Source organism: Haliotis rubra, unplaced genomic scaffold, assembly GCF_003918875.1.
Source record: "Haliotis rubra isolate DU_JTF1 unplaced genomic scaffold, ASM391887v1 Scf574, whole genome shotgun sequence".
Classification (NCBI taxonomy): Eukaryota; Metazoa; Mollusca; class Gastropoda; order Lepetellida; family Haliotidae; genus Haliotis; species Haliotis rubra.
In genome coordinates, this window is record NW_025767273.1 from 251,511 (window position 1) to 264,523 (window position 13,013).

A 13,013-nucleotide genomic window follows, 5' to 3' on the forward strand; every position below is an offset into this window, starting at 1 on the left:
CAATGTAAAAGAGCTTGATGACAGTGACACAATGTAAATGGAGCCAGGGACCAGTGTATATGACATACTAGTATTTGTTTGAAACAGATTATTCACCATGCCCGCTCTAGCCAGAAATATATTTGTATATGACAGACATTTTATGTTTGTTTGTTAATGTTTGTTTGGTAATGTTTGTTTGGTAATGTCTTGTCTAACTTCTCTTGATGCACTGTAGGTACGCTCTCGGTATATCTCGACAGTTTAGACAAGGCCATGCACAGTAATTTTCCAGTTATGTGATGGTGGTGTGTAAAAAGCCAAGTCTGGACTAGACCAACTAATAATTGATATCATGTGCATGAATCTACGCATTGTGACTAAAGGTGACACGCATCAACTAAGTCATCAAGTCAGACCATGGGGTCCTGTTTGTCGCTTCTTGCCAATCTTGGACTGCTGATAATTTCTAACTGGTCAAGTTAGACTAACACTTAATCTGTATGAATAATTATAATGTAATTATATATACTTGTGATTGAAACAAAAAATTCCTATTAAGTTGAAAAGGAGCATCTCTGAGATGGGAGATCCATAACCTGAATAAATCTAGACTTGCTTCATTAACGGCTTTAGCATAGAAGAATGGGCTGGGTGGAAGGGAAAATAATGCAGTTCAGAGACTGAGACAGGCTAGGGTCAAGCAGGTTATGAAAGTTTAGAGTGTCAATGAAATATTTCAGAGCTTGCAAATGAAAAGAAAAACATGTATGTCATAGAAAAATGTGCAAATCTTTTTGTCTTCTTTTTCTTTTGATGTATATTCTCATCAGCAGTCGCGACTGTCTGTTAATGTCAAACTGTGTTAATGGCCGTATTATATATTTGTCCAATCCTTCAGACAGTTCATTGCTGTCAATAAACAGCCATGCTGACATCCGCTTTCTTTCCTGTTTGATATCAAGCGACATGCATCCATCCATCCGTCCATCTATCAGTAGTTCTCGTCACTATGTCAGCAACCCTGGTGTTTAACAAGATCACTGGTGGAGAATGTACAAGTGACCTACATACTCTGCAGCAGTGCCAATAAATAGGGCAGTAAATTCACTCTTGTCCCTGACATACATCCACTGATCTAGAAGTCAGTGCAGTAGGGTACCTTGGCTGGTTGCAGCTATTGATCAGCCAGCTTGAACACCATCTGCACAACCCACTCTTTCTACGGAGGATTTCATAGTGAAACTAGATCCACACATACAGAAATATCACTGGAAACATACACAAGTCTGACTTGTCCACACACTGCATGACTGTTGATGTCTTGGGTGAACTAGTTGAAATATATAGTTCAGTTTCTTGTAGACTGAAATATTTTAATGTTGTATTTCTATTGACTGATTTAGTTCACATCTCTTGAACAATGCAAAGCTACGGTCAGACATACAGATCACATCTCTGCAAAAATACTAAACCAGATGCACTGTTCCCATCTCAGCAACAATGCTAAAACACACAAACTGTTCCCATTCCAGAAACAATGCTAAAACACAATCAGATGCACTATTCCCATCTCTTCAACAATGCGAAAACACAATCAGATGCACTGTTCCCATCTCAGCAACAATGCTAAAACACAATCAGACGCACTGTTCCCATCTCAGCAACAATGCTAAAACACAATCAGATGCACTGTTCCCATCTCAGCAACAATGCTAAAACACACACACTCACATCTCAGCAACAATGCTTCCCATCCCATTTCAGAAACAATGCTAAAACACAATCAGATGCACTGTTCCCATCTCTTCAACAATGCTAAAAACACAATCAGATGCACTGTTCCCATCTCAGCAACAATGCACTGTTCCCATTTCAGAAACAATGCTAAAACACAATCAGATGCACTGTTCCCACAATGCTCTCTTCAGCAACAATGCTAAAACACAATCAGACGCACTGTTCCCATCTCAGCAACAATGCTAAAACACAAACACTGTTCCCATCTCAGCAACAATGCTAAAACACAATCAGATGCACTGTTCCCATCTCAGCAACAATGCTAAAACACAATCAGGCGCACTGTTCCCATCTCTTCAACAATGCTAAAACACAATCAGAGCACTGTTCCCATCTCTTCAACAATGCTAAAACACAATCAGACGCACTGTTCCCATCTCAGCAACAATGCTAAAACACAATCAGATGCACTGTTCCCATCTCAGCATCAATGCTAAAACACAACATTGCAGCAACAATGCTAAAACACAATCAGATGCACTATTCCCATCTCTTCAACAATGCTAAAACACAATCAGATGCACTGTTCCCATCTCAGCAACAATGCTAAAACACAATCAGATGCACTGTTCCCATCTCAGCAACAATGCTAAAACACAATCAGATGCACTGTTCCCATCTCTTCAACAATGCTAAAACACAATCAGATGCACTGTTCCCATCTCAGCAACAATGCTAAAACACAATCAGGCACACTGTTCCCATCTCAGCAACAATGCTAAAACACAATCAGATGCACTGTTCCCATCTCAGCAACAATGCTAAAACACAATCAGGCTCACTGTTCCCATTTCAGCAACAATGCTAAAACACAAATCAGGCTCAGGCTGTTCCCATCTCTTCAACTGTTCCCATCTCTTCAACAATGCTAAAACACAATCAGATGCACTGTTCCCATCTCAGCAACAATGCTAAAGCACAGTCAGACACACTGTTCTTATCTCAGCAACAATGCTAAAGCACAGTCACACACACTTGTGCTATCTCAGCAACAATGCTAAAGCACAGTCAGACACACTGTTCTTATCTCAGCAACAATGCTAAAGCACAGTCACACACACTTGTGCTATCTCAGCAACAATGCTAAAGCACAGTCAGACACACTGTTCCTATCTCAGCAACAATGTTAAAACACACACCTGTTATTATCTCAGCAACAATGCTAAAGCACAGTCAGACACACTTGTGCTATCTCAGCAACAATGCTAAAGCACAGTCAGACACACTGTTCCTATTTCAGCAACAATGCTAAAACACACACCTGTTATTATCTCAGCAACAATGCTAAAGCACAGTCAGACACACAGAGATCACATCACCTCAACAATACTAAGCTGTTACAAAGCAAATTCGTTCAGGGCCTTACATAGTTACAATAATGCTGGGGACAGTCATTTCCTGGAGGATTCTCTGTGACTTCCAGCACATTCTTCTATAGCAAATCCAGTTGTCCCCTTGCCAAACGATACTGGAATTATGGTGCACTCTGCAAGGTGAAACCTGTTTTTGTTACAATAAGATCTTGAAGATCAATGAGATTTGCTTGACTGGGCATTGCCGTTTTGTTTACAGCAAATTTTGAGTGATCTGAAAGGTGGAATCTCATTGGCCAATAGGAGGGATATATAAGATCAAGCCAAGAAATTACATCCTAGTTCTGTAAAGGTCGAAACTGGACTTCTACAGCCTTTTAACTCCCTTGCCATGGGTAGATTCTTACAGCAGATCAGAAGTTGTTCCATCACAAACAAAATGGCCAGTACAGCTGCCATTCCCTTTTCCAGTATCATATGATTTTCTTTTTGTGTTGATTCAAGTATTAACTGGTGATTCACTAGACAGTGGGGGGCCGTGGGGTAGCCTAGTGGTTAAAGCGTTGGCTCGTCACGCCGAAGACCCGGGTTCGAATCCCCACATGGGTACAATGTGTGAAACCCATTTCTGGTGTACCCCGCCGTGATGTTGCTGGAATATTGCTAAAAGCGGCGTAAAACCAAACTCAGTCAGTCAGTCAGTCACTAGACAGTGTCATATTGTACAACTAACAGTATATCGCTGTATGATATGGTATGATGTGCTCCTGCCAAAGGTCATTGGCAGTAGGGTGAGTTTCATGCAGCAGTACATTTTATAGCCCATTTATGTACTATGATAAGTAATCAGCTTACTTAATATGCTTCAGTCAATACCGCACTTTGAATGAGGATATAGGACACATCCAAGGGCATGCTGGCTGCATAGAAAGCAGTTTATTTATCAGGCCGTTTATATATTATTTATTTCCAGGAGTTTTGGAGATTTAGCAAGTAGCTGAGTTAACCATGATGATTTAAGTCTGGCACTTGGCTGGAAATAACAAAATGGACAGTGTCGTCATGGATATATTATTGCTGGCATCATATAACTGAGTACAAAATCACTGATGAAATACGGATAAACTATCATGGATTGCTGCTGTTGATATCATATAGACTAACACGGATATCATGTGGAGTGATATCACACGGATTGCTACCATTGGTATCATATAGATAAACTAACACTGATATAATGTGGAGTAATATCACTACGGATTGCTGCTGTTGATATCATAGACTCACGCTGATATCATGTGGAGTGATATCACACGGATTGCTACCATTGGTATCATATAGATAAACTAACACTGATATCATGTGGAGTAATATCACACGGATTGCTGCTGTTGATATCATATAGATAAACTAACACTGATATCATGTGGAGTGATATCACACGGATTGCTACCATTGGTATCATATAGACAAACTAACACTGATATCATATGGAGTGATATCACATGGATTGCTACCATTGGTATCATATAGACAAACTAACACTGATATCATATGGAGTGATATCACACGGATTGCTACCATTGGTATCATATAGACAAACTAACACTGATATCATGTGGAGTGATATCACATGGATTGCTGCTGTTGATATCATATAGACAAACAAACACTGATATCATGTGGAGTGATATCACACGGATTGCTACCATTGGTATCATATAGACAAACTAACACTGATATCATATGGAGTGATATCACACGGATTGCTACCATTGGTATCTCACAGACAAACTGAAGCTTTTGTTATGTTGGCATCGCAACAAAAATTAACAAAAACACTAACAGTAATATGAAATACACAATCTGTCAGACATTTCTAATTCTTTACAGAAGCCTTAATCAGGTGAAAAATATCTTCCTTTAAATGATAACAATGAAACCAAAAAAGGGTCTTAAGGGGATTTTTACAGTCTTCTCCGTACAACTGTAAAGAAGTCACTGGGAATACCATCTGTGAAAGATGTTTCATAATGTTGTATCAGCCAGCTAGAGCTGAGGTTAACCTGTGTAGATCTATACAGGATCTATACCGGGTGCTGTCAACCCAGCTCAGCATTATAAATAGTAGCCCAGGTAATGCAGGAACTGCTATTCCCTGCTTTCCACACAGCAGACACGTCAGGAAATCAGCAAACAGAAACAGATAGTAGCCGTAAATGAATATTCATGACTTAGCTGGAGCAAGTTTTCAACTTGTCAATATAAATAAGCTGGACCAAGCTGTTGGGACAGTTATGTTGGTGGCTTGTGTCTATTTATAGCCTGGCAATCACCAGAAACAGAATGAGCTATTAATAGCCCAGGGGAGCAGAATAGCTAACACTGAGATGTGACAGGCTGGTGCAATGGTGGCCTGCAGTTTCTTTCCTATAGACACCCATGTGGACTCTTAATTAATGGAGCAACAGATAATTCAGGTAATATACGCCTGGTCTCACGTTCATTTGAATGCTATTCATGTTATTGCACAAGGAGAGTGGTTACCTGTATCAACTTCTGGTATCTGGACAACGGTCAGCAGTCATATGACGTGTGACCTATCTTTGACCAACTCTGATCTCAAATTTGTTTTACTTTTGTATGGTCAGACTCTCCTTGTTTTCAGTGATTTGACTTTGAAATGGAAACATGTATTTGTGAATTGAGATGTCAGTATGTTCAAGAAATGTATTTCTGTTGTGCAATGTTATTCAATATGGGTGATGCAGATAGTGATAAAAGGTGGTCAGTATTGAAAATAGATTTGGCCTGAGATCTTCATTCAGAAGTTAATTATGAATAGTTTCTAATTTGTCAACCAACATATTTTCATTTCATATACATTAGGGACCGTTCTTAATTTATGGCTGGTGGTGGTGGTGGTGGTGGTGATTTTAAGGGGGGTCACCCATATTGTTCTGGCGAGCTAGGGGGGTCATCAATTTTGTACACACGTACTAAGGGGGGTCATCAATTTTGTTCATAAAAATATGTTTAAAATTATGCTTAGAAATTATGGGAAGGGGAGGGGGGGGTCATTGATTTTGTACATGACGCGCAGGGGGGTTCACTTATTTTGTACATAAATTTTAGGGGGGGGATTCACATTGTACATGCTTCTCCATAAAAATCATCACCAAACACCCACACACAACCCCCACCCCCCAACCCCTAGCCATAAATTATTAACGGTCCCTTAACAGAAAACATTGGTGTTTCTGTTTTACAGATTAATTCACAGATTGTTCTGATTGGGGGAATTAGAATTAGATTTGAAGTGAATGAATGTTTCATATCTGTATCAGATATCATGAAAATTAACACTTCTTATCCGACTGTTTTTATTCATTTACTATTTTTTGTATGAATCACGGAAAATTGTTGATCATAAGTATTGTAATGTGATTTGATTAATTTCCCATGATTGTGATCAGATATTAAGTTTATTAAGCTGAATAAGCTGCACTATTATTCGTGACAATATGGTCATTAATGCTGCACAATGGCCACCAGAAAGAGAAACAGATTGTTGAGGTAGCGTGTCTTCATATTGACAAGATCTACCATTATTTAAACAATGAACACTGAAATGCCTATCTGTGTGGATATTGCATATTATATTCATAATAACAAATATTGCAACATACGAAAGTACAAGTGTTCCTTTATTTATTTCCAGAATTTCACTCACAGTGCAATACAACCTTTGTGAATAAACCTGGTAAAGAATAAAGGAACACTTGTACTTTCATGTGTTCCCTTATTTGTTTCCATGAGTATATATGATTATGCAGTTGCAATACTTCAATAGGCTATAAATTTTTTAAGTGCCATTTTTTTTCAATGACAAGAGTCACAGAAATAGATAGTTAATGTACATATCTGCTATTAATTTCCAGATTAGCTTTATGCCTATTTTTACAAAAGCGTATGATATATTTCATTGGTTAAACAATTTTTTTAACTGGTTACCTTTCATACTGGTTCACTTTACTGCTGTTTGTGCAGATGAGGCATGCCCCAATGATCACAATGGGTTTTTGAAAAACACAAAATTTGTGTCTGATTAGTGTTAGGACCAGTATTTCCGAACTCTGAGTTAAAAGTTGCATCAATTACAATTTGTTTTACAAAAATATACTCATGGAAACGAATAAGGGAACACTGAAAGTACAAGTGTTCCTTTATTCTTTACCAGGTTTCTTCGCAAGGTATGTATTTCACTGTGAGTGAAATTCTGGAAATAAATAAAGGAACACTTTCACTTTCATGTGTTACCTTATTGGGTTCTGTGAGTATATTTTTGGTGCTAGATGTACCTTAGAACGTGTAGACTATATGTAAATTAACATAGTTCATGATGTCTTCAGCATCAGTTGCTGCAGTGAGAAATGTTGATTGGTTAGAACAAGAATGTGTGAAGTAGTGTTGGGAATTGGTTATAATCTCACAATTGATGATTGGTTCATTACAACCGATCAATAATTGAAAATAATTGGTTAGCGTCATTTATCAAATTCTCTTGGTTATGTTTGTTAATGCACAAAAAATATAGAAAAAATATGTAGTTCTTTCAGGGTTTTTTCTTTGAAAATTGCATAAAATGCATTACAAATTTCACAACTTAAAGGATGACTAGTATGTTAGGAACATAAATTTCCTGGAGTCTTTAAGATAAATTCCATCATGACAAGAAACGAGCTTGTAGTGCTTATGAAATGTAACGAAAACCAACCTTGTGAAAAATGTTGTTAATGCAAACAAGTGTTCCCAAATTGTTTGTGTTTGGTTATGAGAAAACATGATCGATTGCCTGGTCGTTTAGTCATTGTGACCAATCTTCGAATATTTCAACTAATCGGGCCACCAATAGTGTAAAGTGTCCTCCCAGAGAGCAGACGGTCATCGGTTCTTCTGTACAAAAAGATGTTCAAGGATGGTACTTGTTGCTTGAAAATAAGGGGATAAAATGAAACAAGGACATGGCAGCTCGGAGTCCTGTTAAACTGCAGCGTGACGTCTCAACACTATTAAACCAGCACTAGTTCACACTGGCACATGCATCCATGCATGCATGTTGTTATATAGAAGTGCCAAATCTCGAATTCAAAGTTAGACCCCATTTCACCCACCTAATCGTCAACTTGACACACTTTGACTTTCAAATATTGTTGGCACACTTTTCAAAAAGTAATGTGCCAGTTGTCACTGTTTGGTTTAACACTGGCTGAAGTACTTCTGTCTTCTTATGTGGTACAGTCATTAATCTATATATATTAGCAAGCAGCGAAGTGATATGAACACAATCTGCCTTAACACAGTAACAGATGTGTCGATATGTCACATGTGGTCCATGTTTTAATTTGAAATCAAGCAGACAGCGGTTTGAAGAGATTTTTTGGTCTATTTGTTGAATAAATGAATAAATTTATATTTGCGCAAATAATTAAACAGCACTACAGCAGTGTGGTGTACAGATGTGTCACTGATATGCTTCATTATAGTGAGTGAGTGAGTGAGTGAGTGAGTGAATATTGTATAATGCAGCATCAGCCATTTCCCAGACCTGTGTTCAAAGTAAAACCTCCATGCAAACAGACTGAAAATATAGTTTAACGTCACACAATTTGGTTTCTATGTGTCAGAATTTCTGCAGTCACTTCAGCTATCTGTGTCCACAACTCTAGAGCCTTTTGGACCAAATTGGTGGACCAAAGTCCTAGTTGTCTGAGGCACTGCAATTCGCTATCCACAATGCGGCCATGGCCACACTAGAACCCTAGCATTGTGTGATGGAATCATTGTTTGCCCTGTTTGCCCTGTTAATGTTTCTAGGTATGTCAGCATATGCCCACGCTGGTGAGTTTCACCAAAGTTGTCAACATCTGAAACTTGCATTACTTCTGGCTTTACTCACATTTTAAGCTGACTCGCCGTAATATAACTGGAATACCGTTCGAAAATACTTGAACTCAAACTCAAATCACTTCTATCTGAACTGGTCTCCTGAAATCATGTTCAGTAGATCCAAATGTGAATGTATGAAAAAGTTTTACGCGATGTGCAAATGTGCGTCCAGTACACACAAATGTAGAGAATGGACACAGAAGAATAATTCACTGCATCCATAGGGACGCACAATATTATACACTGTACCCACAATACATCTGTGACTTTACTAAGTGTTGGGTTGTTTCTTTCAGAGCAGTTACCTGCATCATTTCATCCATCAGTCCACATGATCAATGATTCATTCCAGGCTCTAAAGAAATTATCAAAACATTCAGTTCTCTTCACCGTTACTTCACTTGACCCTCATATTGCCTGCAAGGACCCTTAAGACTAATAATTAGAGGTCCCCTGGACCCCCATGTTTGTGAGTCGAGGTAAAACCCTGTATGAATTTGCAAAACTTGCAATACGTACTAACCCAAAAGAACTTTTACGAGTCGGACCACACGTTAGTCACAGACTGCCTTTCCCATCAGCGACCGCCTCCGTGGTGTAGTGGTTAGAGCGTCCGCCCGGACTACCAAAAGACGTTAAAATATGGTCCGCCCGTCCGCCCGTCCTACCAAAAGACGTTAAAATATGGTACTTGCTGGTCCCTGCCTGGCGCTCGGCATTAATGGGTACATCAAGGACTGGTCGGCTCGGAGTCAGTATAATGTGTCTGATTGGGGTATTCGTGCTTCACTGCGGCATGGTATCTCAGTGGGCTAGCGCTATAAAACCAGCTTAAGTCTGGGCTAGTACAAGCAGCCACACATACACATACACACGCATGCACGTCGTCATATGAGCGAAATATTCTCAAGCACAACGTAAAACCCAATTTCACCTCACCTCACCTTTCCCATGAGCACCATATATGTGTGTGCACATGGATAATGTGCAAACACTGTCATTGATTATAGGCCTGAAACTCTGAAACTGAACTTCCACCCAAGTTTACACCACATATCTGTTACCATATTTTGCTGCCTCATGTTACCACTTGTATATGTTTGATTTATTGTGTTAATAAATGACTTGTCTTAAGCCATCTGCCAAATGAAGTAATGGATAACCATGTAATGTTTAGTGGGCTGTCAACATGCAGACAACACTGGCTGCACTACAAGGAAGGCATGGTATTATTCTGCCTCGTCATGCAGCACTGTTTCTTTAAGATGTTCATATGTAGTTTTGTTTGTCGTTCAACACAGCACCGCACTCCCCACTATTCTAGCTATGTGGCGGCAGTCTGTAAACAATCAAGTCTGGAACAGACAATCCAGCAATCAACAGTATGAGCATCAATCTACGCAATTGGGATACGATGACTTGTGTCAACCAAGTAGCGAGGCTGACCACCCAATCCTTTGAGTCACCTCTTATGACAAGCATGGGTTGGCCGGATCTCCAGGGGTTTCCAAAAGTAGATTATTTATGCAGTAATCTGTGTAATCATCGGCAGCATGCACTGACAAATACAGAAGGTTTAGAAATAACACCAACAATTAAACAAAATAACAACTAAATATCAGCCTTTATGCACTTCAGTGAGTGCACCAACCTATTAACCGTTAGGGCCACCAAGTTCATGTTCAGTACATCATACATGCTGCTTAGCTATTCATGTCTACCTGCTGTGTGATCGTTGAGTCCCTTACCACTTCCTAGAATCACAAACTAGTCTTGAATCTTGTGTTAATAGAAATTAACAGTAACACTAGATTTCAGTCATAATTACTAACACTTCAGTCATACCTTTTTATTTCACTGTCTGCCAGGCTTGGAAATATTAATGCAGATGATTTGATCGAAGATGGTTGTATCTGTATGTAGTTTCGTTGTATGTCCAACCAAAAGCTCATTCTGCCTGGATCAAAGAAATCCTTGTCTCTTGTCAGTAAAGGTCAACCTATACACACTGCCTTCTACTGACCAGTGTTAATTTAGAGACAGAAGTAAGTCATATTAATGTTTCATCAGCATGACACACTTTATACAGTCAGCAATCAGTCCTCAAAGCCTGGGATTGTGGTGATGATTGACTTGCCTCTATACTTTGCTATATATAGATATGGACCAACAAGTGTTGATGTGGATGGGGAGGATCTGAGTGGAAGGAAGCAGGGGTGGAAATAACCCATTGCCTGACGTCCGAGTCCAGTGTTTTTTTCTGTCGGGCAAGCAAATTTGTATATCACACTGTACCGGTGTCCAGTTGACTTTCCAATGTTAATTATGTTGTTTATTTTAAAAATTCAACAAGAAAACAGCCGGTATAGTGGAAAAAAATTCAGGGCAAGTGATTTCACATGTGCCACTGTACCAGAGTACACTAGCAATTTTAAAGTTATTTCCACCCCTGGGAAGGATACAATTCTACATGATACAATGGTTTTATCAACTGATAGCTTTTTATTTTAAATGGCTAGCAAGCCGGATCGGTTCATTGGGATCATATTTGATTGCTTTTCCTGAGAAACCATGGCATATGAATGATGCCCAGTTTATGTAACTGGTGCAAATACATCATTTCAGATTCTTGTGTTGGACCATTAGCTGTAATGTTCAATGCTTAAGATCTGTTGTCATTTCTCATCAGCACGTTTTGGTATTTTTCAGTAATAGTTGTGGTATAGTTCTCAGCTGAGCACAGCTCTTAGGAAACCGTTGGTGCTAATCATGGTAATAACTGTTGTGAATTTGTGTGATGCTATTCCCCCAGGAACTTTTTGTTGATTAATGTAGCAATGGTAATTTTATAAGTTAATCTATTCCTCTTTCAGTGAACATGACTGGCAGTGGGAAGGAGAGGGTTGGAATGGAGGACTTCGAATTGCTGAAAGTTTTAGGAACTGGAGGTGAGAGAAAACATTTTTGATATTTTTTGTTCCATAAAATCTTACGTGATTGCTGTTTTTGTGCCACACAGCTTGCTGTAAATGTTACCAGCCCATTGGCATTATTGTTTGATTGAATAAGTGACTTAATTAGATCGGTTTGCCCAGCTCAGTGATTGCTGTGGCCCTTATGCAGCAGACCTGTGAAGTGTGTACCAGTGAAGATCCAGGTTAGAATTGGTCTTTATTAACCCATGCTTGTCGTAAGAGGCGACTAATGAGATCGGGTGGTCAGGCTTGCTAACGCATGTCATCGTATCCCAATTGCAAAGATTGATGCTCATGCTGTTGATCACTGGATTGTCTGGTGCAGACTCGGTTATTAACAGACCGTCGCGATATAGCTGGAATATTGCTGAGGGCGGAGTTAAACAACAAACCAACCAACCTAATCTAGCAACATCGGACATTGCTGATTACATCAATCACTACCAGTTCTGTGTGGCCAGGTTTGTTGTGATGACATGTTGATGTGATATGGCTAGATCAGTGATGACTGGGATAAGACAGCAAACAGTTGAATGTTGCAATTGGACTTTTTGTTGTGTTTCTGCAGCTTACGGAAAGGTGTTCCTGGTGCGTAAAGTCGGCGGTTCAGATGACAAGAAGCTGTATGCCATGAAGGTTTTAAAAAAGGCCAGCATAGTGCAGAAGACGAAGACAACAGAACACACAAAGACCGAGAGACAAGTTCTCGAGGCCATCCGACAGTCGCCCTTCCTGGTCACACTCCATTATGCCTTCCAGACCGATGCCAAGCTCCATCTGATTCTGGGTAAACACACTTCTTCAGTATCTTTGGGGCAGTGGGTAGTCTAGTGGTTAAAGCATTCGTTTGTCATGCCAAAGACCCAGGTTTGATTCCCCACATGGGTACAATGTGTGAAGCCCATTTCTGGTGTCCCCCTCCATGATATTGCTGGAATATTGCTAAAAGCGACGTAAAACCAAACTCATTCACTCACACTTCAATATTTTCAAGTGA

The 13,013-nt window shown here is 39.5% G+C and overlaps 1 protein-coding gene across 1 annotated transcript in view; it reads left to right on the top strand.

Moving 5' to 3' along the window:
• LOC124254529 (ribosomal protein S6 kinase alpha-5-like) overlaps window positions 1-13,013 on the top strand; it is a 55,752-nt gene that overhangs the window by 24,355 nt on the left and 18,384 nt on the right. Inside the window, exons 2-3 of the mRNA XM_046688343.1 lie at window positions 11,915-11,989; window positions 12,585-12,803. Coding sequence (XP_046544299.1) covers window positions 11,915-11,989; window positions 12,585-12,803 — 294 coding nt within the window. The remainder of the gene's footprint in view (window positions 1-11,914; window positions 11,990-12,584; window positions 12,804-13,013) is intronic.